The sequence below is a fragment of the Strigops habroptila genome, chromosome 2 (assembly GCF_004027225.2).
Source record: "Strigops habroptila isolate Jane chromosome 2, bStrHab1.2.pri, whole genome shotgun sequence".
Taxonomy (NCBI): Eukaryota; Metazoa; Chordata; class Aves; order Psittaciformes; family Psittacidae; genus Strigops; species Strigops habroptila.
In genome coordinates, this window is record NC_044278.2 from 20,918,139 (window position 1) to 20,944,163 (window position 26,025).

A 26,025-nucleotide genomic window follows, 5' to 3' on the forward strand; every position below is an offset into this window, starting at 1 on the left:
TCAGAACATAATTAGGTTCTGAGGCTAAAATCCAGCTTGTAGATCAATATTTGAATCCACTGGAAAGAGTCTTTTGATGAGTCAATTGTTTGGTTCACTGATCCTAAGAAAAGATGTTTTGAAAATGTTTGAGATGGATCAGGCATGTAAAGTCATGGTGTCCAACAGTCACATAACCCTTTCCCAGGATGCTGTGTCCATATCTAACTGGGCAGCACGCATTCCCAAAACATCTATTTTCCCATCATCTTTCAGCTACCAAATTATTCTTACTGTAGTTTAGGAAACTGGCAGGAGGAAGCATACATAAGTGGGAAAATGCGTGGCTTTGTAAGTATAAAAGCAAGAAGCAGGACTCTAACACTTGAAAGACCAGGGAAAACCGAAAGAGTAAGAGGTCTCAGGGCAGTGGAGAAGGGCAAGAGAGACAGTCAACCTAACTGCAGTCTTTGGGAAGATAATGGAATGAGTTATTAATCAGTTAGTCATTGAGCATCTAAGAAGACAATATGACAATAAAAAGCAGAGAATGTGAACTTGTCAAGAACCAATCTTTTTCTGACACAGTCAGCAAGGGAGAAGCCACAGATGTGACAAACTTGGCTTTGATTGGGCTTTTAATCTATGTCACCTGAGAGTCTGACAAGCTGAGGAGGGAATTACAGCCTAAACTGAAGACCAGTTATGACTGCTATATTACATTGTCCACGATATATATTAAGAAGTAATCAGGAATACTTCTCTTGCAAGCTGGGAGTAAATGGGGTTCCACAATGATCTGTCATGCACATAGCTTTATTTCATATTTTCCTTATTTTACTGACAATGAAACGGAGAAAGCATACTTTCACAACCTGGGCTGGTAACTAAGGTGGGAAAGACTGCGAGCAGTTTAATAAACAGAGGCAGAACTCAAAACAATGATCGGAAATTTCTAGAGACAGATCCACAATACTACAATGATGATCAAGAGAAGAAATTCAAATACAAAGGGGAAGAGTAGGCAGACAACAAAAACACAGGGAAACAATCTGAAAGTTACAGTGGGTTGCAGTTAGAGGGTGAGAGTGCAATTAGGGGAAAAAAAGGATGGCAACTTGGCACTGTGAAGATCTAAGGCACAAGAAACAAGCAGTTTGCTCTGTTCCGCGGCCCTGAAACACAGAGCAGTTGGCAAGCAATGAACAGATTAAAAACCACATTTAGAGAAAGCCACAGAGTGGAAAAAATCTAAACTTCTAAAACACATGTTCAGTAGGAAAATCCTAAAGAACAAAATCTGTTTAGTGTAGAATAATGTGAAAAGAGGAAAGAGCTAAATTATAATCTTTGAATTTTTCTGCACATGGAAGACAAAAATGGAATATCTTTACACCAGCAAGGATAGAACAAGTAATCACTGGCATCATTTGCAGCATGGAGTATACTGAGAAAAATAAACTCAATAAATAAGAAAAATCATCATGAAATAGAATTATGACAGCAGATCATTCAGTTCCTGTCACTGAAGGCATTTCAAAACAAATTCATCATTAAACATTTTGTAAGATTTAACACCACTTTAATGAATCAGTTAACTTGGTACCACCTCAGAAATAAAGGGAGGTTAGAAACACATCACATTCATAGTGATAGCCAAATACAACAAAGCAAACATTCCTCCTAAGTGACACCTGTGCAAAGCCAAAAAGCAGGACTTCCGATTACATGAATAAATTCAACATCGGACTGAAAATTACAATTCTGCCTGGATTAAACCAGACTTGTAACCCTTGTATTTGAAAACAAACATTGGCATTCCTACTTCAGTGGCAGATGCTGATCTTGAGTTTGTGTTCTGAAAGCAAAGTGCAAACAAAGCTGCTACACAGGCTGGAGGAGATGGGGCAAACCTGAGCTATTGAGGCAGGTATTTAAAGCTGAGCACACTTAGCAGGTGCATCAGCCAGGCTCTCATATGTATCTTGCATATGTGTTCAAGTACAAAATTTGATTCAAAGTTGCTGGGTTTTAATCGGCTTTGCAACACTGCTTTTTGCATACCATCTTCAGCAAAGGGGACTCAGTCAGCTATCAGTGCACACAGGTTTTTCCTTAGTGCCCCTGCCACAGCATCTCTGCAGCACTAAAAAGAAGATCCAGGCAAGAATAAAGACTATTTATTGCACCTAGAACGTATTCCATTCTTAAAATTCACCTGCTGCCTTCCCACTGGGTCATAGAACCATAGAATGATTTGGGTTAGAAGGAACCTTAAAGATCATCTAGTTCCAACCCCCTGCCACGGGCAGGGACACCTTCCACTAGACCAGGTTGCTCAAAGCCCTGTCCAACCTGGCCTTGAACACTGCCAGGGATGGGGCAGCCACAGCTTCTCTGGGCAACCTGTGTCAGTCTCTCACCACCCTCACAATTTGAGTGAAGAATTTCTTCCTTATACCTAATCTAAATCTCCTGTCAGTTTAAAGCCATTCCTCCTTGTCCTGTCACCATATGCCCTTGTAAATAGCCCCTCTCCAGATTTCTTGTACCCCCACTTTAGGCACTGGAAGCTGCTCTAAGGTCTCCCTGGAGCCTTCTCTTCTCCAGGCTGACCCAGCCCAGCTCTCCCAGCCTGCCTCCAGAGCAGAGCTGCTCCAGCCTTCGGATCATCTCCGTGGCCTCCTCTGGACTCACTCCACAGATCCCTTTTGTGTTGGGGGCCCCAGAGCTGGACGCGGTACTGCAGGTGGGGTCTCACGAAAGCAGAGCAGAGGGGCAGGATCATCTCCCTCCACCTACTGTTGAAGCACCTCAGCTTCCCGAACTAGGTTCCTAACTGAGGGTGGCTCGGACACGCAAATATCTTCTCGGTTGGGTTCCAACAAGACCTAACGGCAGGTTAGTACCACCTACTGACTGCGCCTCACGAGAGCCCTCGGAATGGAGCGAAAGAGCCAGGGCACGCCTCGGGCCGCCCCGCTCACACCGCCTGCACACCGACGAGCGCAGCCCCTGAGGAGAGCCCTGCGCCCGCCCCGCGGCCGTTATTCCCAGCGGCAGCTCGGCACCACCTGCCCCGACGCTGAGCTTCGTCCCGCCGCCCGCCCCTGCAGCCGCCCTGCGGAAAGGGGCTGGCATGACGGCGCGGAGCTGCTGCCGCTGACCCTCGCCCTCCGCGGCCCTGGCCCCGCTCGTCCCGTCCCACCCCGGCCCGGCCCCGCGGCGGTGCTCACCATGGCGATGGCGACGGCGGCAGGAACCGCCTCCCCCTGCCGCGGCGGGCGCGGCGTGACGCACCCTTGGCAACCGAAGTCCCGCCGCCGCGCGCGGCCCAGTCATTGGCAGAAGGGACGGACGTCACGCGGGGGTGCTCGGCTCGCCGCAGGAAGCGGAAGCCGCGGGAGGTGGCGGTAGGTGATGGGTGGTGGCGGCGGTGGTGTTGCCGCTGCGTGCTCCGGTAGCGTCCTCGGGGTGCTGGGGCGGCCGCGGTTGTATCCGGCCGGGCGGCAGCAGGGCTGGAGCTCGGGAGCGGCCGGGGCTGGGCCCGGGCAGCACTCGGTGCGCGTCGGCCGGTCCCGCCGTGGACGGAGAAGCCTCTTTTGCAGAGCGGTGAGTAACGTCCAGCTGTCGCTTACCGGCAGGCTGCGGGGCTGAGGTGATGGGGGGCACCCGTCGCCCCTGGCAGCCGGGGCTGGGCCGTGGTGGTTTTCTGAGGCCGCGGTGTGTCGTGACTCAGGCGTGTTAATGCGGGGTTTCCTCGCGTTGCCTGTCATGGGGAGGTTCTGTAGGGCAGGATGTTAGCTGAGAAGTGCGGCAGTTAACGAGTCAACCGGTGAAGGAGCTTTGCCAATAGGAGTGTAATAAAAGGGGATGTGTGTGGAGGCTGAGACTGTGCGTGTAGCAGCACAGTAAGAACAGTATTATAGCGTGAGCATTAAAGGAGCAGGATAGTCAGCAGGTGGTCTCAGATGAAGTGGGTAGGACCAAATGTTTATAGTCAGTCTTTATTGAGTATTCTTGTCTCTTTCTGAGCAGCTACGCTTTCATCCTCCTTGTTCTCTTCAAATGAGTAGAGATCCTCTATCAAAAAAGAACAAACAGTAGTGGTGATTAAACCATTGTGGCATTAAATGAGCAAAAATATAGCTCCAGCTATAGAAGCAACACATACCAAGATCATAGAATCACAGACTGGTTTGGGTGGGAAGGGACCTTAAAGATCACCCAGTTCCAACCCCCTGCCATGGGCAGGGACACCTTCCACTAGAGCAGGTTGCTCAAAGCCCCATCCAGCCTGGCCTTGAACACTGCCAGGGATGGGGCAGCCACAGCTTCTCTGGGCAACTTATGCCAGTGCCTCACCACCCTCATAGTGAAGATGTTCCCATATCTATAGTTTGAAAAGCTCAAGGTGTTTCTTTTGTCTTCTGGTCATCACAAAAGATAAATCTGCCTTCCACAAAACAGATCCACAGAGCTGGAAGTAGTGTGCACCACTATCATTATCTTTTCAGGGCAGAACCGTAGCAATGGAAGTCAAAAAAAGTTCTAGTTAAGCCTTTTAAGTTAGTGCTATAACAAAAGGAAGCAAGGGCTTTGGGAGATCTCCCTTGAATAACAGGGAAAAGTGAAAGAAGAATTAAAAAAAAGGGGGATATATCTGTCTCAAACTAATGTAGTTAGCGACAGACCCTGGAAAAGGAGGATGAGTGACCTGGAGAATTGAGAGTGGATGGACATGTGGATGAAGGAGGCAATGGGGGATAAGGGAGAAAATGGCCAGGATGGCAGTTTGCGCCAAACGGGGGCTAAAGTTTTACTGTTAGGTTAAATTAAGCATGTGCAGCCACTTGGGGCACTGACTCCTGCTTTGGCTGGGAATTGGCTCTACCAAAAAAGTTGTATTAGCAAGCAGAACTAAAGCAATTGTGCAGCTGCAGTCATTTCTTCCTCACCTCTTGGTCTGCTTTAAGCACAGTGTGGGATTTCCCTTTCATTTCCCTTTCTCATGGTTCTGTGATGATCTTGGGTTATCTCCATGGTCATGCAGTTGTACTCTGGGAGCATTACAGAGCTTTAAAGGGTAAGATGATGGAGACCATAAAGAGAAATTTGAGGAATGGAAACTGGAACTGGATGAGGAACAGGAGATAGGAGTTGAAGTCCAGCTCTTAGTGGGAAAAAAAAAGAAACAAGTGCCAGAAGTCTCACAGTCCTTTGAGATTTGGTGTGGTTTTTATAACTTTGGGGTTTGAGGGTTTGGTTTGGGTTTTTTTCCTTTGTTTTGGTGTGATCTTTTTAACTATGCTGCTGAACTGGAGTTCAGAGGTTGTACGAGAAAATAAGGTAATCCAAGATTAACTGTCAGTGCTACCTTGCTGAAGATTTTTTTTTTTCCCCACACTCATTTCCTCCTCAGACTTAAGAAGAGCTGACTGCTAAAGAGAAAATGGCATCTCTAGAAAAAGGTAGGTGGTTCACATGATATCTAAGCAGACTGGATTAAAACTACTTTAACTTGAATTCTTAAGACCAGAGTTAGATTGTATGCCAGGCTCCATTCTTTTAAACGTAGTCCTTTTATGAAGCTATTAGAAAGTAGTTATGTGACTACGTTATTGCAGTGAAAATCAGTGTTGCCTGGATGTAACAGTGAATTGAATGTAGTTTTCTAATCCAGCTTTGTATTGCCAGTGGTTTGTCAGTGGTCTGTTATCTGCAAGTACACTTCTCTGTCAGTCCTTGAGTATTTAGAACTTGTTGGTCCTGTTCAGTCAACTTGAAAGTTGGGCAGTCTAATGGTGTTAGTAGTGCATTTTTGAAATTCATTATTTGGATAGAGGAGGCAGGCTTACATTACTGCCAGCAGTATGAGGAAAAAAGCAGCATGTGTAGCTAAGAATGTGCTCCAGTACTTTTTTTGCTTTCTCTCATTGTGAGGAAATTGTGCAGCAATACTTCATTCAGCTGAAAATTTAGTGAACTTAAATAAAATGAGTTTCAGTAAACATTATCATGCATATTGGGGAATTCAGAACAGAATGCAGCATTGCTGGGAATACTGGGGTCTGTTGATTAAAAATGAAGCAGAACTGGCTTGTTGGCTTTTCTTAAACCTACACTTGGACAACTAAAACACATGGTACCTTAACAATCTGCTAGACTTATTAAGGTGTTAGTAGCTATGTAGCTAATGGCTGCTTTTCATTTCTTACTTTTAAAATGAGACTGCTCTGATTTGCTTTCAACCTATGAGTGATATTGTCAAGCTCCATACTAGCTCTTTTTCATGTCTGCATTTAATCTTGTATGGCAGCGGGAAATTACGATTAGTACAGCTCAGATCAATGTTTGTGCCTTGTCCTATTAGTATCAATGAGCAATACACACTTGAGTTAGGACCTTTCTAACTTGTGCTTCATAATTGCTGCTGCAAAGGAGTCTTTTACACAGGCAGTGTGCAATTAAAATCTGTAACTTTGTGTCATGGTTTAAGCCCAGCCAGTAACTCAGAACTGTGAAGTACAGAAATTAAGTGAAGACTTATAGTGAGACTGTAAGAAAGTGAAAGGTGGTAAACTTTCCCTCTGCTGTTTCTAAATCTTAGTTGATGATGCCTCGTCACCCATCCGAGGACCTGGAGATGGCATGGAAACTGAGCAGGCAGCTGGATCGGCAGAAGTAGTTGCTGGAGCCAACTCTATGAACCATCACAGCCACCACAGCCCACATAAAAAGACAATTTCTTCTCTGAGTCCTGGAGTTCTGCAGCTGGGGAAAGTGCCTGTTGATAAATCAGTGGAGATTGAAGCTGTTCGTATATTAGTCCCCAAAGCAGCTATCACCCATGTTGTTCCAACTAAAAATGCTAAGGTGGCTAAATCAGAGGGACATAAAGGAGACACGTTCCATCAGTCAGATGGAGCTGCAGATCCCAAAAAAGAACAGCTAGAGCTGAAAAATGCAATTGAAAAGCTAAAGAATTCAGAAAAGCGGTTGTTACAGGATAAAGAAGGTCTCTCTAATCAGCTGCGTATACAGACAGAGGTAAGAAATGAAAGGTGTTTTCTCTCACACAGCTGAGCTACTTTGCTTTATATAAATGGTTTGTGAATGTGACCAAAGTGCTGCCTTGAGACAAACAGTTTCCCTCTTGAACTACAAGCTAAGATACAGAGTAGAAGTGTATCTAAGTAATCCAGTGCTGCTGCTCTGACAACCGATGAAAGAAAGTCTTGAAGCTGGGAGAAATGCGTTAGAGGGCTGCAGGGAGATGGATCTTCCATGAGGAAAGATTTTGCTTCTGAACTCAACTGCTAAGCGAAAAATATGCCTTAAGAGGGGTGACTATAATTTTCTACACAATATCCATCTGTGGATGTCTTATCTAATCCTTTGTTATCTTATTGATTCAGGACTTGGCTACTACTGTAACTTTTTGTTTCTTGTAGCAGGCTTTCATTCTTCCTCTCTGGCCTCTGTTAGTATTTAAGTAAGAGTGTGTTAGACATGCATTAGTCTCAAATGTTTATGCTCACTAGAGTGGATTCTGAGGCTTAATATACCCCACATTAGATGCATTCCGTTTGGGAAAGGCAAAGGCAATTTATTGTTAGCAGTTTGCAATAACTTGCATTGCATTCTGGAGGTAGGAAGTGTTTCATTCTGTATTGATAATTACAAGGCAGTCTGGTCTAATTCTAGGTGAATCGGGAGCTGAAGAAATTACTTGTTGCTTCTGTTGGGGATGATCTGCAGTACCACTTTGAACGGATGGCTCGTGAGAAAAATCAGCTAATCCTAGAAAATGAAGTCCTGGGCCGGAATATGTCTCAGTTGTCTGAACAACTAGAGCGCATGTCTATCCAGTGTGATGTGTGGAGAAGCAAATTCCTAGCAAGCAGGTATTCCTTCTTACAGAGCTGTTATAACGCATTCTCCTTCAGTCTTGTATTGTGTACACCCATTGCAATACCTGGCAATGTGCTTATATATGTAGATGACAACCACGGCAGCTGTACTGACACCTACTATGCAGTTTGAGTTTACAGAAAAGGTACAAAGAAAGTAAGCTCCTTGAAAAACAGAACTACTCAGATTTACAAAGCTAGTACAGTAGATCCTAAACCTCCTAAAAACTACAGTTCTTAACATATCGAGAGAAGTTCTTAATTCTGATAGACTATGCAGTTTAGGGTTTAAAAATTTCTTCCAGAACAGCTGTCTTAACTTGTTTCAAACGTAGTTAGCTTGATTTTCATCCCCACTCCTGTTATGGTTTAGACCCAGCTGGTAACTCAGTATCACGCAGCCACTCGCTCGTACCTGCCCTTTCCGTGCCGGGTGGGATGGAGAAGAGAATCAAAAGAAGGTAAACCCTACGGGTTGAGATAAATACAGTATAATGCTGCTAATAATAATGATAAGGGAAATAACAAGGGGAGAGAATATAAAAAGGGAAAAGGAAAAGAAACCAATAAGCACAAGCGATGCACAATACAATTGCTCACCACCCACCCACCAATACCCAGCCCGACCCCAGCAGCGATCTGGGCCTTCTGGGTAACTCCCCCCGGTTTATATACTGGGCATGACATGCTGTGGTATGGAATACCCCTTTGGCTAGTTTGGGTCAGGTGTCCTGTCTCTGCTTCCTCCCAGCTTCTTGCACCCCTCCTCACTGGCAGAGCATGAGACTGAAAAGTCCTGGATCGGGGTAAGCGCTGCTCAGCAACAACTAAAACATCGGTGTGTTATCAGCATTGTTCTCAGACTAAAGTCAAAAACACAGCACTGCACTAGCTGCTAAGAAGGAGAAAAATAACTGTTACAGCTGAACCCAGGACAGGGGATCTCTTTGTTAAATCCTTGTTGTGATACTACTAAGAATCTTGCTATTGCTTCTGTAACCATAAAAGCTAGTCTGAATGCAAAAATTTCATTTGATAAAGGATTGGACTTTTAACTTGCCCAGCATAGTTGTCTTACCAGATCTGTAAATAGTGTTCTAGGATTTTTAATCTTCTACTGTACTTGGCTATAACTGGCTAAATTTATTCATGATGCTTATGCATATTACAAAAGACCTTACTGCTTGAAGGAAATGGTAATACAATACAGTCTCTTCCCTTTAATTTGCAAGTCTTAAGAAGTTTCAGCATATTGAGTGAATGGTAAGTACTTGTGACTGTCCTGGCTAGGCAACTTAACTTGTTTCTTTAGCATTGATAGGAGTTCTGAGATCAGGAATGTAAAGTTCCTAGTGATGTGCTTGGAGTAACACCCTCCAATATTGTAACGTTACGGTTTGTTGAGATCTCAGATTTCTAACTGGCTGTGGTTTAAATGTCTTTGTTTTTTGCATTTGCAGTAGCAGTAGGCATTTGAAATACCTGCTTGAGGGGTCAGTGCTGAGCCTCATGGCACAGCAAAATGTGTCAACAGTTGTCTCATTTATACCTCTTAAATGCTCGTGTCTGGCACAAGAGAAGGCTGTGTGGAGACCTCATCGCAGCCTTCCAGTATCTGAAGGGGGCCTACAAGGATGCTGGGGAGGGACTCGTCATCAGGGGCTGTAGTGATAGGACAAGAGGTAATGGGTTCAAACCTAAACAGGGGAAGTTTAGGTTAGATGTAAGGAAGAAGCTCTTTACTGTGAGGGTAGTGAGGCAGTGGAACGGGTTGCCCAGGGAAGTTGTAAATGCTTCATCCCTGGCAGCGTTCAAGGCCAGATTGGACGGAGCCTTGGGCCACATGGTTTAGTGCGAGGTGTCCCTGCCCATGGCAGGGGGGTTGGAACTAGGTGATCTTAAGGTCCTTTCCAACCCTAACTATTCTATGATTCTATGTAATGTCTAGTTATTGCCCCTGAGAAAGGCAAAGAGGTGAATGAGTGCAGTCTTTAGCCACAGGTGTCATCTTCAGAGAGGAGTATGGAAAGATGAGATTACAGCATACTTGTGAGAACTGTGTTAGTAAAACAACATGTATTTACATTTTTAAATGTAACTGTTCACTTACCCAAGGTATTTTGAAATGTCTGTTACTAGATTTGTATTAAGTGACATACAATTGTTTAAACTCAGCAAATCAAAATATAATCTTGCACTTGTGTTGACTGTGGTTGAACATAAATTATTCTTAATATGTGTACTTTGTAATTAGGTTGATATAGGCTCTGTGTGGGAGAGTGAGAATAGCAGCTTATTCCTTAGCTTGAGCTGACAAATTGCAGTCTGTAGTAGAATAAAGGTGAATTTCAAACTGCTCACTTACACTACTGACTGGAGATTTGTTTTGCAGGGTTATGGCTGATGAGCTAACCAATACCAGAGCAATTCTTCAGCGTCAAACCAGGGATGCACAAAGTGCAATCCAGGACTTGCTGAATGAACGCGATCAGTTCCGTCAAGAGATGATTGATACGCAGAAGTATGATTTTTCTAATCCAGAGTACCTCTATGCAAACTTCATTTCTGTCAGTTCATTATGGACCAGAGAAGACTCAAATCATTTTCCCCTGTTCCAGTGATATTCAACAAAAATTAATTATGCTGACCAAGAGTACTGTCGCTTTTCAGCCTCAGAGCTGAAAGAGCCAATGTAGCATTCATTCTTTCTTCATTGCCTGGAGGTGTGAAGTCTTAGGGGTAATATACTCTAGAGCTGACATCCCTTATATCTTCAGGATTTCTCTAGTTAATCACTTACTGTCTTGCCTTCAAGTCTTCTCCGTCTCCTTCTAAAACATACAGATTCTTCTACCCATGTGGACTTTTTTTGTGCTTATCCTGCCAGTTGTCAAGTTTTACCTGTATTAAAATACTGTGTTGGTGAGGCCTTACCTTGGAGAATAGCCTGGTTTTTAAACAATTTTTTTTCCATGTTTCAGTTAACATTTAGCTTGTGCAGTAAGTCTTGGGAAGGGACGATTCCACTGAAGTATGCTATTGCTGATAATACAGAGTACAAATCCCACTAATAGTGCTTTCTTCCTTTCTGCACAGGCTGCTGGAGGAACTGATGGTTTCTCTTCAGTGGGGGAGACAACAGACATACTATCCTAGTGCTCAACCTTACACTACAACAGAGCTAGCGGCTGTGAACTGTAAACTAGCCAAAGCTGTAAGCTCGCATCTGCTTGGAAATGTTGGCACTAACAGTCCAAAAAAGACTTCAACAGCTGTGGAGTTCTGCAGTACCCCTGCTGAGAAAATGGCTGAAATGGTAAGAACTCTTCAAACATCTCAGTCTGTCAACACAGAGTCTTCTTTCCACAAAGAAACATCTTGCATTGTGTTAACTACTTAATATCTTGTCTTTTTTAAAAACTATACACAGGGGAAATGTACTGAATAGAGATGTTTCCCTAAAAAACCTCAAACAACACACAACAAAACCAACCAACCAAACCTGGAACAATCAGTAAGCAGAACAACATAAATAATACAATGATACATACTGTTTCCTTCTCTGTTCCTAGCACTAAAAATGAGTGGGTCAGAATTAGTTTAGAGTCTGTGTGCCAGGAGGAAGCCAGTCAAAAATACTTAGCTGAGTTTAAAAACTGAGTGGGAGAAGAATTTCAGGCAGGAGTAAGTCATAACACTTCAGCAGTAGTTTGTTGCCCTACACATCAGTTCTGTTGAGAGTGGGTGGAAACACAGAAAGAAGCTATGTGATTATCTTTCAAGATAAGGTTCCACTGCAGGAAGCTTGATGTTTAAATAGGAAACTAAAATAAGAGTTTAGTCTGGAAGCGATTGAGTAATGGTTGAGCAGCAGGAGGCTCACAGTGCCTAGTGATCTGTGCTGTTCTTGCCTAGATTTGCTCAACTCTGCTGAAAGAAATGGGAATTATTTTTATTCTCATTAGAATCATAGCTTGGATTTCTGATGAACATTACTTATTTATAAACACTACTTAATGTCTTTATATTGAGGGTCTGGAAAGATGGATATTTAGTTTCCAACTTGGAAAAAACTGAAAAATTGCTCTTGAGCAGAAATCTTTCCTATCTGGTAGAGAAGGATAAAACCCATTAAACTTCATAGATGTATTTTCAGTCTCAATTTTTCCACCCTTAGGTGCTACGGGTACTGGATCCAGCTGCACGTGCAGAAACATCAACAGAAGTTTCTTTTTCTGAGACTTCCCCATCCTCCTTCCTTTCCACAAAGAAGAATATTGGAAGGTTTCACCCCTACACAAGATACGAAGATGTAACTTTCAATTGTTGCAATCACTGTCAAGGAGAGCTGATAGTCCTTTAAAAACATAGCCAATGCAATTGCACATGCACTCTTCTGAAGAATTACACTAGTTGATGTTCAGCAGACTTCCCTTTTTCGTATTTCTTTCCATAATGTGTGGGTTTAACATTGGAAATTAAGCAGTTTCTCACTCCTTGAAGTTAGGGACTGACAGTATTTCCTTAGCCTCTGGGATACTGCCACTACTTTTGTCTGGAAAGCTACTTCTTTTCTTCTACAAAGGCAAGACCAAAAATATTATGCTGGTCCAATTTGTAGAGCATAGAGATGCCCTTGACCATTTAAGGTTTACAGTCTTATTAGCAAATCTCAATGAATTTCTATTTAGAAGGAGGCAAAAGCCTAACTATACCAAAGTAAATGAAGTGCTGATAGATTATGTTAAAGGAGAAAAGAAAAGGTGCAATGGAAAATAGTCAGCTCCATGCTTTTTTTTTTTTCCTTTTTTAATCTTAGCCAAGGTGATGAACTGTCCCCAAGTCTGTGTTCAGCCTTTTAAATTTAGAAATCAAAAGGAATATGTGCAATGAATCTTCATAGCTCTAAGTTCTGAAAGTAAAAGCATATGCGGTGTTGCAGCCCTGGCAAGAAGCGGAAAGAACTTGAATGAACTCTAGCTGTAATATATAAATAGTAACTGTTTTTAAATGGATTCTGGAAACCTGTGTGGGGTGAGGTTATTTTTGTGTTTCCATAAAGCTAAAATAATGGTTTTCCATCTATTTCAGCTTCTAGAGTGAAGCTGATGCGTAGCTGATCCTCAGCAAAGACAGACTTATATACCTCCTTTAGTACACAGTGTTGAAACCTGACCTAGCATTAAAACTCAGTTTTGCCCAGTGTCTTCATGAGCTTTCTGGGGAGTTGAAGATAAGCGCTAAGTTTGCACAGGCACTGGTAAAAAAATGTATTTTTTTACATATATGGTTTTATAATCTTGATGTAGGTTTGAAGAGAAGTTTCAGCAGATGATCTGCTAAATCTAAGGAAGCCTCTTTAAGTTGCAGATGTAAAGAGGAAAGGGAGAAGGATGCAAATATGCATTTTAATTTCTTAGTTTTATTCCCAAATCTATCCCTTGTAGCTGTCTAGTTTAGGGAAAGGGTTTCTGAAATGGTAGCTTTCACCCAGTTTTTCTTTGAGTTTCATACCATTATCAGAATATGTAAGTTAAGTTCTTGCTGTTGCTGGCCATGCTTTGGTTTGCATGAAGAAAAGTACAATAAATTTTCTTTGCTTTCAAGTTTCAATCTTGGATGTAGTATAGCTGTATTTCTGACCTTGTTTTCTCTGCAGCATAAAAAGAACTACATGACCTTGAACTGTAAACCCCTTAATTCTACTGGTCTGAGGTAGTGAACCAAGAAACACTTATTTTGTAGCTTACTACAATTAGGGAGATGATAGCATGAACCTTTGCAGACTTTACCTCTGCATTTGCTTGCCAGACACAAGAAGCATTTCCTGTCCTTGGTGTCAGGGGAAGGTACAGGAAGGAGGAAGGCACCTGTTACTTGCCTTTCTCAGTAGCATGTCAAATTTTCACTTCACAACCATGTCCTTTACCTATGCTAGCAAACACCACACGGCCCTCTGGTCAAACACCAATACTCTCTCAATATGCCTGCAACTATATCTCATCTCCAGAACGCTAAGGGAAAAATACTCCTGGCAAATTTGCTTTGCCATCTACTACACTACTGCCTGTTACAAAACTTCCAGAAAAACTTTAAATGTGGAAAAGTGGAAGAACAATGACAGATCATGAAATCTGTTGGACAGTTGCTCCTCATCTTCCATTAACTTCATGATTTCATGAGAGACCTCAGCAGTCTCTGAGAAGAGTTCACAACTGAGCTGGGTAAGGTGGTGTAATTTATTATAATTAATTTAGCAAACATGGACACATATACAAAGAATCCAGCTTCCTTGATACTGGTAAACGTCATAATTCACACAACCACTTAATGAGATAGAAAACTACTGACTATGACTCAGAAATAAGTTTCAAAGACTGCTGCACAGTCACAGATATGTTAGCCTTCAATGGCCACTTTCCCTAAACTAAAATAAAATAGTCCTCCAGTCTAGCCAGAATTAACTGCTCAACGGCTCAATAGAAAGTGGTACAAGAAGCAGCATTTTCCAACAATGTAACACTTTGTACAGTCTTCATCACAAGCAGCAGCAAACAGCAATATTAATCCAGCAAAAAGTCAACATTTTACATTGATAGCCTGCATCCAGGAATTCATGGTGGAGTTGAGTATAAAGTGCCTTTTAATGACAGGAATGTGTATTTGCCACCCTCATATGTAGATCTCGTACTCATTAAGACTTGGTCAAACCAATAAAATCCCTGAGTTATATATAAAAGCAGGCTTTTTCAACAAAATTACAAATAAATAGGTAGTAAAATCGTCATCAGTGAAGGTAATTGTTAAACTTGCTTGAAAGCTTTAAACACACCACAAAAAGTAGCTGTGAAGAGCAAGAACTCAAGCCATAAAAATTAAAAGACTGCCACCAAGAACTCTGTGCTTACATCAAACTTTCAACTGTAATGATTTGTGAAGCAAAAGGATTTTGGCTCTGAATTAATACAGTGGATGTTCTGCAGCTGTTTTGCTCTTCTGGCTTCTAGTCTAAGCTGCCTCACTCTCTCTTTAGCAGCTAGTTCTTCTGCTCGTTTTTCTTCTCTCTTTCTTTTTAGCCATCTGGGGAGAGAGAAAGAGGGCTAGAAATACTGACAGTTGCAACTGAAAGTTTTATGTCATCCATTCAAAGGAGACTTGCCCGCACTTAACTAGAGTCTCCTTGCCCTGTAGGATAAATACAGGTGTCATGGCTGAGCCAGTCTAAAAATACCACTTCTCCATCCCAATTCCCCAGCTTGTGCACCCACCTTTACCTCCCCCCTGTTGTTGAGCTGATTCAACTCATGAACTCGAAAGGGGAAAAACAAACATTCTATTGGATTATCTTTCTGCTTGTTTAATGAGCTGAATCAACCTGAGCCTGATGGGCAAGGGAGAAGTATCTCCCTTTTTCAGCAGAAGTAATTCACTATTTCAGCTTAGGTTCTGACAAGTAATTTCACAACACTGAACAAACAACATCAAGGAATTGATGTATTTTTGCTGGGGTTTAAGTTTATGAGGACATACCCATAAAAAAAGCCCCAAATCAAAACAACAAGGACTTCAGTGGTAAAGATGTACTATAAAATAACTACGTTAATAGGCTGATATACTACAAAACTTACAAATACTATTCCCTAGGAATGACCCTACTCACTCTTTAAAGGCTCTGTTGCATTCCTCTGTTCTCGGAAAAAAGGCAATTCCCTCAGCTTGGCGCCTCAACATTTCTAACTGTTTTTCTTTCATGTGTTCTTGGTGCTTTTTTTTAAGCCATAACTTGAAGGCTTCTTCTGGGTTCCTGTTCTTCTCCTATTTAAGAAAAAAAAAAAGAAAAAGACATATACACACAAGGCTTATCATTAAATGACTTTTATATTATAATCACATTATAACAATTCTTTGAACTCTGCTGGTATCTCCCATCCACAAAACATACTTTAGAAGCAAACTAAATCATATGCTAATCTGGCATGGAACATACACATGAGCAAGCATTCAAAGCTTTTTTTAAAAAAATACTGAATTTAGCTTTTCAAGCCCATCACGGCAAAGCAGAGGAACTTTAGAACACAGCATCTTCAGGTTTTGGCCAGGTCATGTGCATTAACTGCTAGCCGACAAGGTAAGGAATGCACTTCAGAAGGTTTTCTGGCTGCTTGTTCACTGCAGGGTTCAATCAAGTCATTCTCCCAATAAAAAGGAGCATCTGTCTCCTGTGATTTTATAGCTATGAAATTCATATATGCAGCTTCTATGATGCAAGCCACTCTGCCAAGCAGAACAATCGTAAACATGCAAGTCAATCTAGCTCTTCACCAAAATCAATGTAATAAAGACATTTCCTATCACTGTATATTTTAATATGCTTAGCTAGGAACACAGGCTTAGAATCTGGTTTTCCTATTTAACAAGAGCACTACAGATCCCAGTTCTACTTTAGGGAGATCTTACTCTGCTGTTCAAGTCTTCTAGCTCCTTTGCACGACGAATTCGCTTTTCTTCTTGCACTTGTTCTTTCTTCTTCTGTAACCAAGCTTTAAAAACCATCTCATTATCTCTTCTCTTCTGTTCTTCTTGTTCCCTTTTCTTTTCTTCTTCCTTAAATGGAATGAAGAGTGAATATACTTAGTTTTTAAGAGAATCAATCTCCAAAGGCCTTCATAATAAATAAGCTGTTTGAATTATATGAGAGACACAGAAGTACTGATGAAACAGGAATCATCAAAGATTGTATCATAATTGATACTACTTCTAGGAATAAAAGAGTTTGAGCACTTCTGTGGCTCATGTTACATTCAGATACTGTCAGTGTAACCCTTTTTGTGATTACCTCCATTTCCATGATACATCTCAACTCACAGACATCTCTCAATAGCAATGGGTGAAGACTTTTAAAATTAAGTCTGCCCAATAGCTCTGATTGATAGGCTTAAAATCAATTTCAACTGATGCATTTTGAAAATGAATGCATCTCTCGGGCTTGATGGGTGGGTGCACTAAACCCTAAAGGATATTTAACTACCTATGGACTACAGACTACTGCCTTACAAATATGGGGTTTTTTCTGGACATGACATTGTAATGTATTTACTTAAGGAGTATTAATAGCTTAGCACTTTTTTCAAGTTTACAAAATGAACTGATTTTTACAAAACTGAGAAAAGGTGGGGGTTTTTTAATTATTAATCACATTTTAGCCAATTACAAGTATCTACAAGGAGGAGAAAGGTTTTCAAACAACACTTCAGAAAGCTGGGTAGGACATTTTACCAGGTTTTAACTCTCTTTGACACAAAAGCTACAATCCCCACTCATTTCAACACTTGTAAAAACCTGTTCTTCTTGCAAATAGATGATATTCCTCCCACCTACACACAACTTTCACACTAGCCTTCAAACTTGTAATTTGAAATTTACTGAAATGAAAGAAACTCCAAAATGAAGCAGATGGATTTCATTAATGTCAAGAAATAATTCATGCCTGTGAAATCCACCACTGAATGGAAGAACTCCATTCGAGAATGAAGAAATAAGGTAATACATTCTTACCTTTTCGTAAGTCAGCCAACAGAGGAAGAGATTTAGCATACATTGTTAGGAAAATAGCCTTCCTTACCTCTACAGCACTACCTTTTACTTTAAATACGCAGAGTATGGTGTCAAGAGATCCAGTTTTGTGGTACAAAGAAAACCCATCAGTAACTCTTCCCATTTCATAACCCTCATTACTGAGCTAAGCCTCAGCAAACTTATCAAATAAACAGGCTAGGCAAATTTGCACAGATAGAAAGCAACCTTTGAAGCTACTGAGCCAGATTACTTAGAACATCATGGCGCAGAAAAATGATACCTGCTTCATGCTCGTTTTATAGAGCAACATACATAGCAAGGTACTATTTTGTAAGCATACAGTCATAATGCAAAGTGAAGAAAAACATCTAAGATTTTAAAATCTTTGGTAAATATTTCTGAGGTTCCTGTTATAGTTGTCAAAGGCTGACTCTATTAAATATGTTTTTCTGAATAAGGAGCTGAGAAAGATCTAAAAAGGCGGGGGGTTTCCCAGTAATACATAAGATACTGATTTTATTTTCTAAAATACTTTTTTCCTTTTAAGTTACTGCCCAAGAAGAATAACCTCACAACTGGCAGTATTTCTCCTTTTTGTTCTCTCTGTAGTGCCCCGGTAAAACCAAATAAGAAGGAAAAGTAGTATCAATTAACAGAGAAAGGGGAAAAAACCTACTTTGCAACAAACTCATTGAGAAAACTTAATACAGCGCTCACCCATGCAAAACCTTTACAGGAAGAAAAGTATCCAGTTATATTACCAGTCAATGTGACTTCACCTGCATGCATCTTACGCAAGCATAAGGCATGCCACTTTTGAAGTCAGCTGTATCTTCCATACATGTTAAACACACTGCTCTTTGTTCATAGTTCTCACAGTCATTCTCCTGTGAAGATCTCATTTTATGACTGAACACGCTCCCAAATGATAATTGCCTATTACATACTTCATGAGCACCCAAATGTGCACCTGCATTACTGTGGTTAATGTTAACTTCCTGCATTGCAGTGTAATCTGTGGAGATGTGATACCATGGGATATGTCCCAGTAAACAGCGGGCCTGGAATGGAATCTAGGTAGAAAGAGAGTCAATAAGCAAAAGCAGTAAGCACAATAGAGCAGAAGAAGGCCTATTTATGAAGGATATAGTAAATAAATACTTAATTTCTCTTGTGAGCAAGATATGATCTTATGCCACTCTGTGGGGCTTTTCTTTTCATCAAGAAAAAGACTTTTGAGAGATTCTTTACAAACTCCAGAGAATAGTTACAATAACAGCAACAATAATAACAGTAATAATCTTGTTAATATTATTGTTGTTGCCTCTTTCATAATGGAAAAATGGAGTAAATGCCCTGAACATGTGGTCGCTGTGAAGCAGGGGAACAGGATGGTCATTGTGATCTATTTGTTGCCTCTGTATCTTTACCTCTTTCTTCAGTTTTTCCTTCCTTTGTTCTAACTGTTTCCGCAATTCTTTTTGTCTTGGAGAAAGACAGTAAGTGGAGCTTCTCACAGGCATGTTTGCAGACTGCACCCTCTGTGGAGTCTTCAGTTTTCCCAGACCTCTTGCAGCATTGATGGCAGAATTTGGACGATGCTTTGGGTTAGATGGAGGCTTTGGGAAAAACACACAGTCATCTCCACCAGGAGAAAAAGAATGTGCTCCTGGTCTTACTGGAGGTACTTTTTTCATTTGAGAGGCACCACCAGGAGGACTACAGGGTGAAGATTTTGGAGACATGTGTTGAGTTTCAATATCAGTAAAAGAAACACTTACTGGGGGCAAAATGCCCTGGCTTTCAATATCATGTAAACTTAGGAGTTCAAACTTCCCACCTTTTTCCACTAGGATTTTACCATCCTTCTTTTCATTGTCCTTGTCAGCATGTGGTGAAAGTGATGTGCTTTCCTGTCCCATTTCATTAGAAATACACAACTGAGATAGCCTATTTGAAACATCATCTCCTGTTGCAAAGTCAGTTTTACAAACTTCAGCATCTTCTAGAGGAGGAACTTCAAGATCCACCAACTTATCCTTAAATTTTAACTTTCGTTCTCTGTTCTGATCCACAGGAGCCTGATTCTCCAGCAGTTTGTTGGCTTGTTCAATCTTTTCCAAGATGTAACGCTTTAGTTCTTCATCCTCTTCCTCACCCAGTTCCTGCTGGTTTTCCAGCTTGGATTCCTGGATAGAGCTTTCACTATCAGTATCAGATACATGATCCCCCTGTTTAACATCAGATATGGATTCCAAACTTTCTTCATTGGAGGGTCTCACTTTCACATTTACGTCTGCCTCTGAAAGCTGATCTGGATTTTCTTCCATTTCCTCATTGTCTTCCTCAAAGCTATCCACACCTTTAACAACTTGTGCTTCAGTATCCTCTTCATTTTTTTCAGGATTCTAAAACAAAAACCAAACAACTATTCTCCCAACAAAGAACAGTACCAAAGAAAGACAAAAGAAATAGCAAGAGAGAAGAGCAGTACTAATTACTCTAACTCTAAAACAGGCTGTCAAATAGTGCATGTCATAACTAATAGCTTTTCTGGCATTAACAACTCTCTTGCAGCTCCTCCATGCACAAAGTTTAACTAAGCATGGCTTGCACAGTGATCAGTGACACCACAAAAACAGAAAGTGTGTTGCACAAACACTAAAAGGAATCCAAAAGTACTTTTGAAATAAGCATATGCTTTTCAAGGAATACGGAATTTTCTGGTTCAAAGCAACTATAACCAAACTAACCAGTCCACTGAATTAGTTTTCACTATAATCCAAATAACTTTCTCTGTCAAAATTCAGTGAATGCACCTACAGATATCAAACCATATTCAATTTTGTGCTTACAATTTCAAATATTACTCAATTTTGTATTCTAAGTAACTAGCACATAATTTAGCATTTAACAAATACCTCTCTTTCATCAAGGTTTTCTTCTTCTTCTTCATCCTCTTCTTCTTCTTCCTCTTCTTCATTAACTAGCCATTCAAGGTCTTTTTCAAAATCATCCTCATATTCTACGCCTCCTGTTAAATCACCCATAGCCGCTGGATCTCCTCGGTCTTCATTTTCACTCATTTTGGTGATGTGTTAGAGTAACACTACAGAAAGGAGAGGGGGAAAGAATTATTTTAAAACTCTAGTGACACACAAACATAGGACATCGATATCTCTTATGGCACCCACATCAAACTTGTGAGCAGTGTTGATACAACCATGCTAGACAGTGCCACAGCACCTCAGGACTAAGGATCACCAATGGTTTATAAACGTGAATGGTTTTGGCCTTTGCAGCTCCAACTACTAGGGGAAGATTTGAGTCAAAGCAAACCAAGGTGATTTATCTCAATGTCTTGCAGTAAGTCGCTGAGAGTTAAAACTAGAACTCATGATCTCTTAACTGTTAGTCTTGTGCTTGGACAAAGAGACTGCTATTTTATGTTTGTTAAAAGTACTACGAGCTTTCATTGCTCCCAGGTATGTTTTACATCATTCCTTTCCTAATTTGTTTATTACTGTTTACAAAAGCAACACAAAAGAAGGAAACGTTGATTATTCCAAATTTCCTATTCTCTTTGTACTCTCTGCTGTAGGCTGGAAGGTGTCACTTCTAAGTGTCTCTAGTAGAACAAATCTGTGTCACGTACAACATACTAAAAGATCATGTTATATGCATTAGCATATGGCAACACAATACAAGACGTTTGAGTTAGCTCTGACCCTGGATTGAAACAGCAAGGCAGCTCTAGCTGTGAAACCATCCTGCACTTCCAGACAACACCTGGACTTCTCAACCTGCCTAAGATTTTGTAATACATTTTGTAAAAATCCTTCCATCCAGATGATGTTGCTTAAATTTCTTCCAGCTTTTAAGTTCTGATGAGCATCTCCCAAGTTCTCATTTATTCTCAGGAACACCAGCTCTGCTTCTTAAAACTTTCATGCTTGACAAGAGTGAGCTCTTTTGGACCTCAAAATTAGCCAAGATTTGTTTAAAAGGGAAAAAATGGCAATTAAGCTGGGCACTTCTGTTGCAAACTTTGTATAGAAACTTTACAAAATTCTTCTCTTTTTTTGATCCATATTCTGTTCAAGAAAATCTGGCAAATTTTGCTCCTAATTCCTTTCTTTTTAGCCACCTCTTGCCACGACCATCATTCAATCATTCACACTAGATTTCTCTGAGTTTAAATTTTCAAAGCTTGTTCAAACATGTAAAGATTTTTGCTGGGAAATGCCCCTTCCTTCACAAACATCCTTGGCTTGGGTGGACATGTACCTGGGGTCTTAATGGAGGTTACCTCGCTCTCGTACATATTCAGCACAAAAGAACCATTTCTTGTTTAACTTCGTCATTATAGTAAGCAGACACAAAAGCTATAAAGCTGAACTGTGCCTTTAACAAAACACAGTCACTTCGGTCAGTGACAACACAAATACTGAAAACTGTTCAATATATTTAGGATAAAGGGGAACAGCATAAAAATCAGGGGTTTTTTTGTAACATAAAGTAGTCATGGCTGAAGAGATAATTTCAGTTTAATAACCTTGTTTCAGAAAATCCTGAATCGGCTCCTATTCTGTTTGGGGTCTAATGAAATAAGGATTAAAGGGCTTCAGCTTTAATAGAGACCAAAAGTATTAGGAAAATCTCAAGTCTTCATTTTCACCTGTTTCTATTCTAACTGGGAGTGTGGGGGGTGTGTGACTGAATTGTTCTGCAAAGCTCAGTAACACCTCTAAGTGTGTATATTCAGCCACAGGCTAGGCACAGTTACAACAACAAGGGGGATACAGTGATGGAGTTCTGTTATTTTGCCCCTTTGTACCAAAATACGCGTTTATACAGACTCATAAACCCGAACCTAACTCTGTTTTCGTGGGGAAGGGCCAGAAGCACCCGGCTCCGCGTTTCATTGCGGGTGCCTTCTGCTTCTGCGACCGACAACCTCCGGCAGCGCCTCACCGTGCTGACCACAGACACCCGCGAGCAGGCGAAGCAGCCCCTCGCCGGGCTGTAACGCGTGAGCGCCGGCCGTGTGCGCCTCCCGCGGCGGGGCCGCCGGCCGGCAGGTGCAGCCGCCATTCGCCTCACCGGCATTACCTGCTCCCCGCACACCGCGGCCCGGCCGTGTCCCGCCGCTGTCCCCACCGCGGCCCAGGGGACGAGCCGCCGCCGCCCGCCGAAGGCCCGGCCCGCCCCGTCGGTGCGCCCGGCGGCGTTGCTATGGCAGCAGCCCAGCCCCGCTCACCTTCCCGCAGCAACGGTCACCGCCGATGGTGGCCCCCGAGGACCAAACCCCGCCCGCACCTTTGCTCTCCCGCCGGCGACGAGGCGGCGGCACCGGGCACGAGCGCGCTCGCGAGGCGGCACCGCCCCGTTGCCGTGGAGACGAGCCCCCGCGCCGCGCCCCGCTTTGTGTGTATATGTGTGTGTGTGTATGTGTGTATGTGTATGTATGTGTGTGTGTATGTGTAGGTATATGTGTGTATGTGTATGTATGTGCGTATGTGTAGGTATATGTGTGTATGTGTATGTATGTGCGCATGTTTATGTGTATGTATTGTGTATGTATGTGTGTGTGTCCCCTCCCGCCATTTCCATGTCCGAGCGCTTGGGAGCAGCCCGGGTGCCGGCGGTTTCTGTGTTGTATTATTCATGCTCTGGCTGGTGAAGAGCGACCTGATCAAACCAAAGCTATCAGTGTCAAAAGTTGAGCTTTTGTTAATAAAGCTAGTACCGCAGCTCCAAAGAGACGCCACTCTGCATTAATCATGCTTTGCTCCCAGAGCTCTGCAATGTGAAAAGAAGAAAGAAAAAAAACCCAAAACCCCTCACAAAACAGGAAAAGCACCCTAAATAAATTACCTTCTGGAAAAAAGCCACCAAAACCCATGGGAGGGGTCAGGCTCCTCGGCAGAGCTGCAGGGGAAGGCAGCACATCGCAGCCACTACTATGGGTTGTGGGGCTGTGCCCCCGTGGATAGCAGGCCCCACAAGCAGCTGTGGGACCCGCCCTGGAGCCCGCACAGGGCGAGCCCTGTGGCAGAGGCCCCTTTGCAGAGCACTGGCTGTGGTGGCAGCAGCCCCCGGCTGCCATTGCTGCAGCTGGTGAGGGCTGTGCAGGAGGCAGGACTGTGCTGCCCGGCCCCATGGCAGCGATAGCCGTATTTGAACAGCTGGCTACACACACTGATAGCTTCTGAAAGGCTCCCGATAAACGTGGTTGTTGGTGTTGCCACCGGTTACCACAGAGAGCCACTGGCTCGACCCCCCTGGGTGTAGTTCAAGGGGAAGCAGGTACCCTCACTCGTGAGAAAAAGAACAAGCCATTTCCAAAGCTCAGCTCACCCACGCTCCCACCCGCAACACTAGCACAAGACCAAGGTATAAACCTCCCAGTGTACAACATGCCTCCATGGGCCCCTCAGCCCAGGAGGGCAGCTCCTGGCAAGGGGAGGCGGCTCCCGCTGCTGGCAGCTCTCTGGGCTGACCAAGGCTGATGCAGTGCTGTGCAGTGCTTTCTGGCACCGTGTTTTGGGGCATGACCCTCCTCACACCTCAGGCCCACCATGGGCTACCCCCCAGGGTGGAGGGAAGTGATTGTCCTCACTGGCAGCACTAACATGGCACCCATCACCCAGTCCCTCATACAGCTGCAGCCCCCAGTTTGAATACACTGCCCCAGCAAAGCCATGGATGACAGTCTGCAAATCCACCAGAAGGCCACACATCTCAGAGGGCAATACGGCCCCTGCACTGAAGGGTTAATGCTAATGAAAGAAAATACCGGCAGAAAACAGCCATGAATAAATTTAGCCAGGGCTTTGATAACTTTCAGAGTAATGCGGATATAGTTACCCTTTCATTCAAAGTCACGCAGGGTAGAAAATTTAAACCCCTTCAAAGCGGGGTTCAGGAGGTCTCTGAAGCCATCTGTCATCATAAGCCACATGCCACAGAAGGAGGTTGGACTCCATGACCTCGCGGTTTCTGCTAATCCTACACCATACTGTGAGAAAGAGAAGTGGGTTTTGACATTGTTTTCAGTGGGTTGGAAGGGCTTTCTGATATTTACCTGAGATAATACCCAGGTACCTGCTTGGCAATGGTTCCTGCTGTACCTGGAAAAACTTCAACCACTGACCTTACCCAGGGTCATGCAGTTATCCTGCTCTTGAAGACTGTATGCCAGACTTCTGATTTTCCACATTTCACAGATGGGTGGCTTTGATAAGTTCATAGCAGACTAAAATAAAGAGAACTGGGCACAATGCTAGAGCTTTTTGCTCTGCTTTTATCGTAAGACTATCCTTCATCTTACAAGCCAGTGCTACCCCTTTCATTCACAAGGGATGCTTTATTCAACTGATTACAAGTCAGGATTAGATCCCACTGTTGGAAGATCAAGCTGAAATGCTTGATAATGATAATGGTATTTTAAGGTCAGTCTAAATTCATGCATGCATTTATTAACCCATATGTCATCAAATTTATGTTTTCAGATGTTCCCATCTGTGAGTGAGCTACAGAGCACGGCTATGAAAAAATGCAATGGAAACAACAGCTAAGCAATGCAGGTCTCCAAGGACAGACCAAGCAACACAGGGCTCCAAGGACACATCCCAACATGTTGCTTGCTTTTTTCCCTGTCACTAATGCATTAGACACTGTGTTTAAGGAACACTGATTCATGCAGAGCGAGTATGTTTGACAGAGAAAGCCTGCATAACACCTCAAGAGCAATGTTAAACAAGCACCCAAACTCCTTTTCTGTGTTGTATAAGAAACGGGTGAGACTGAAAAGTCACTGAGAATAGGTTCAGAGCTCCCAGTCTCCTGCCCCTTCCAAAACTGAAGTCCCTCTTTCCTTCCCAGTTACTTGGCTACAATAACACCAGTAGAGAAGATAATGTAATCACTTCTGCAGAGCCCTTCCCTTTCCCTGAGAGCACTGCCAGAGCAGTCGGCTGTTTCACATACGCACACAGCCACAGCACAGTTCGGTGTAACCCTGCCATGCCTTGGTGGGTTGTCACAGTCAGTGCTAGCCCAGGGGGACAGCAGTGGGTGCTGCTCCTGAAACAGCAGCCCCTGTCAACTCTTACTATTCCTCACGTTTTGGACAGAACAAGCCCAGCACCTGGCCTCCCCGCCAACAATGATCCTAAAGCCCAAGAACTATGCACATCTTAACAGCATCATAGCAAGCCTGGTGCAGGAAACACACATTTGGTGGTAACACTCACCTCCAGCAGTCCCCAGCATCAACTGCAACAAAGAAACAGCCACAGCATCCCAGCCAGACACCCCAGACGTGTGGGTAGTGTTTATCTCATCTCCGTCAAGCCCCTTGACAGCAGCTGGGTGTCCCTTTTCAGATCTCTCAGCTGTACATGGTGCAGCAGGATGCAATGGGAGGAGCAAGGAAGATTGCTAGTTCACGTGGACCTGCTGTGCTGGCAGGCAAGAGCAGCCTCAGGATTCTTGTCACAGCACCTTTCACCGGCATGAGAGACAAGAAGCACTTGAATCTACCTTGAAGGGT

General features: G+C 42.8%; 3 protein-coding genes across 10 annotated transcripts in view; 1 reads left to right on the forward strand and 2 right to left on the reverse strand.

The window, feature by feature from the left end:
- Nucleotides 1-3,295, reverse strand: part of NME7 (NME/NM23 family member 7) — a 94,206-nt gene extending 90,911 nt beyond the window's left edge. Inside the window, exon 1 of the mRNA XM_030476330.1 lies at nucleotides 3,216-3,295. Within this exon, the coding sequence (XP_030332190.1) occupies nucleotides 3,216-3,218 (3 nt within the window). The 5' untranslated portion in view covers nucleotides 3,219-3,295. The remainder of the gene's footprint in view (nucleotides 1-3,215) is intronic.
- A 70-nt stretch (nucleotides 3,296-3,365) lies between these two features.
- On the forward strand, nucleotides 3,366-13,505 carry BLZF1 (basic leucine zipper nuclear factor 1). 4 transcript variants are annotated; one of them, XM_030477777.1, is made up of 7 exons: nucleotides 3,366-3,591; nucleotides 5,402-5,450; nucleotides 6,590-7,029; nucleotides 7,687-7,886; nucleotides 10,285-10,413; nucleotides 10,989-11,208; nucleotides 12,070-13,505. In XM_030477777.1, exons 2-7 carry the CDS (start codon nucleotides 5,432-5,434, stop codon nucleotides 12,253-12,255), a joined length of 1,194 nt encoding a protein of 397 aa, XP_030333637.1. In that variant the 5' UTR covers nucleotides 3,366-3,591; nucleotides 5,402-5,431; the 3' UTR covers nucleotides 12,256-13,505. The 4 variants fall into 4 exon arrangements, with proteins under 4 accessions (XP_030333637.1, XP_030333636.1, XP_030333635.1 ...); XM_030477776.1 differs by having other exon boundaries at nucleotides 3,427-3,439; nucleotides 6,584-7,029; XM_030477775.1 differs by having other exon boundaries at nucleotides 3,452-3,591; nucleotides 6,584-7,029.
- Nucleotides 13,506-14,113: 608 nt separating this feature from the next.
- CCDC181 (coiled-coil domain containing 181) lies at nucleotides 14,114-25,907 on the reverse strand. 5 transcript variants are annotated; one of them, XM_030477769.1, is made up of 6 exons: nucleotides 25,727-25,907; nucleotides 20,390-20,577; nucleotides 18,899-19,876; nucleotides 16,350-16,496; nucleotides 15,553-15,707; nucleotides 14,114-14,972 (listed from the first exon to the last, which is right to left on the reverse strand). In XM_030477769.1, the coding sequence occupies exons 2-6, from the start codon at nucleotides 20,552-20,554 to the stop codon at nucleotides 14,810-14,812; spliced, it is 1,608 nt and encodes a 535-aa protein (XP_030333629.1). In that variant the 5' UTR covers nucleotides 20,555-20,577; nucleotides 25,727-25,907; the 3' UTR covers nucleotides 14,114-14,809. The 5 variants fall into 5 exon arrangements, with proteins under 5 accessions (XP_030333629.1, XP_030333631.1, XP_030333628.1 ...); XM_030477771.2 differs by lacking the exon at nucleotides 25,727-25,907 and adding an exon at nucleotides 23,346-23,471; XM_030477768.1 differs by lacking the exon at nucleotides 25,727-25,907 and adding an exon at nucleotides 22,729-23,091.
- Nucleotides 25,908-26,025: the final 118 nt, after the last annotated feature.

Coding starts and splice junctions, on each gene's coding strand:
- CCDC181 (XM_030477769.1), bottom strand. CDS start 20,554: ATGAGTGAAAATGAAGACCGAGGAGATCCAGCGGCTATGGGTGATTTA. Junction 19,877..20,389: donor AAAACCTTGATGAAAGAGAG/GTATTTGTTAAA, acceptor TTTTTGTTTTAG/AATCCTGAAAAAAATGAAGA. Junction 16,497..18,898: donor AGGAAAAACTGAAGAAAGAG/GTAAAGATACAG, acceptor ATTCCATTTAAG/GAAGAAGAAAAGAAAAGGGA.
- BLZF1 (XM_030477776.1), top strand. Junction 7,030..7,686: donor AGCTGCGTATACAGACAGAG/GTAAGAAATGAA, acceptor GTCTAATTCTAG/GTGAATCGGGAGCTGAAGAA. Junction 10,414..10,988: donor GAGATGATTGATACGCAGAA/GTATGATTTTTC, acceptor CTTTCTGCACAG/GCTGCTGGAGGAACTGATGG.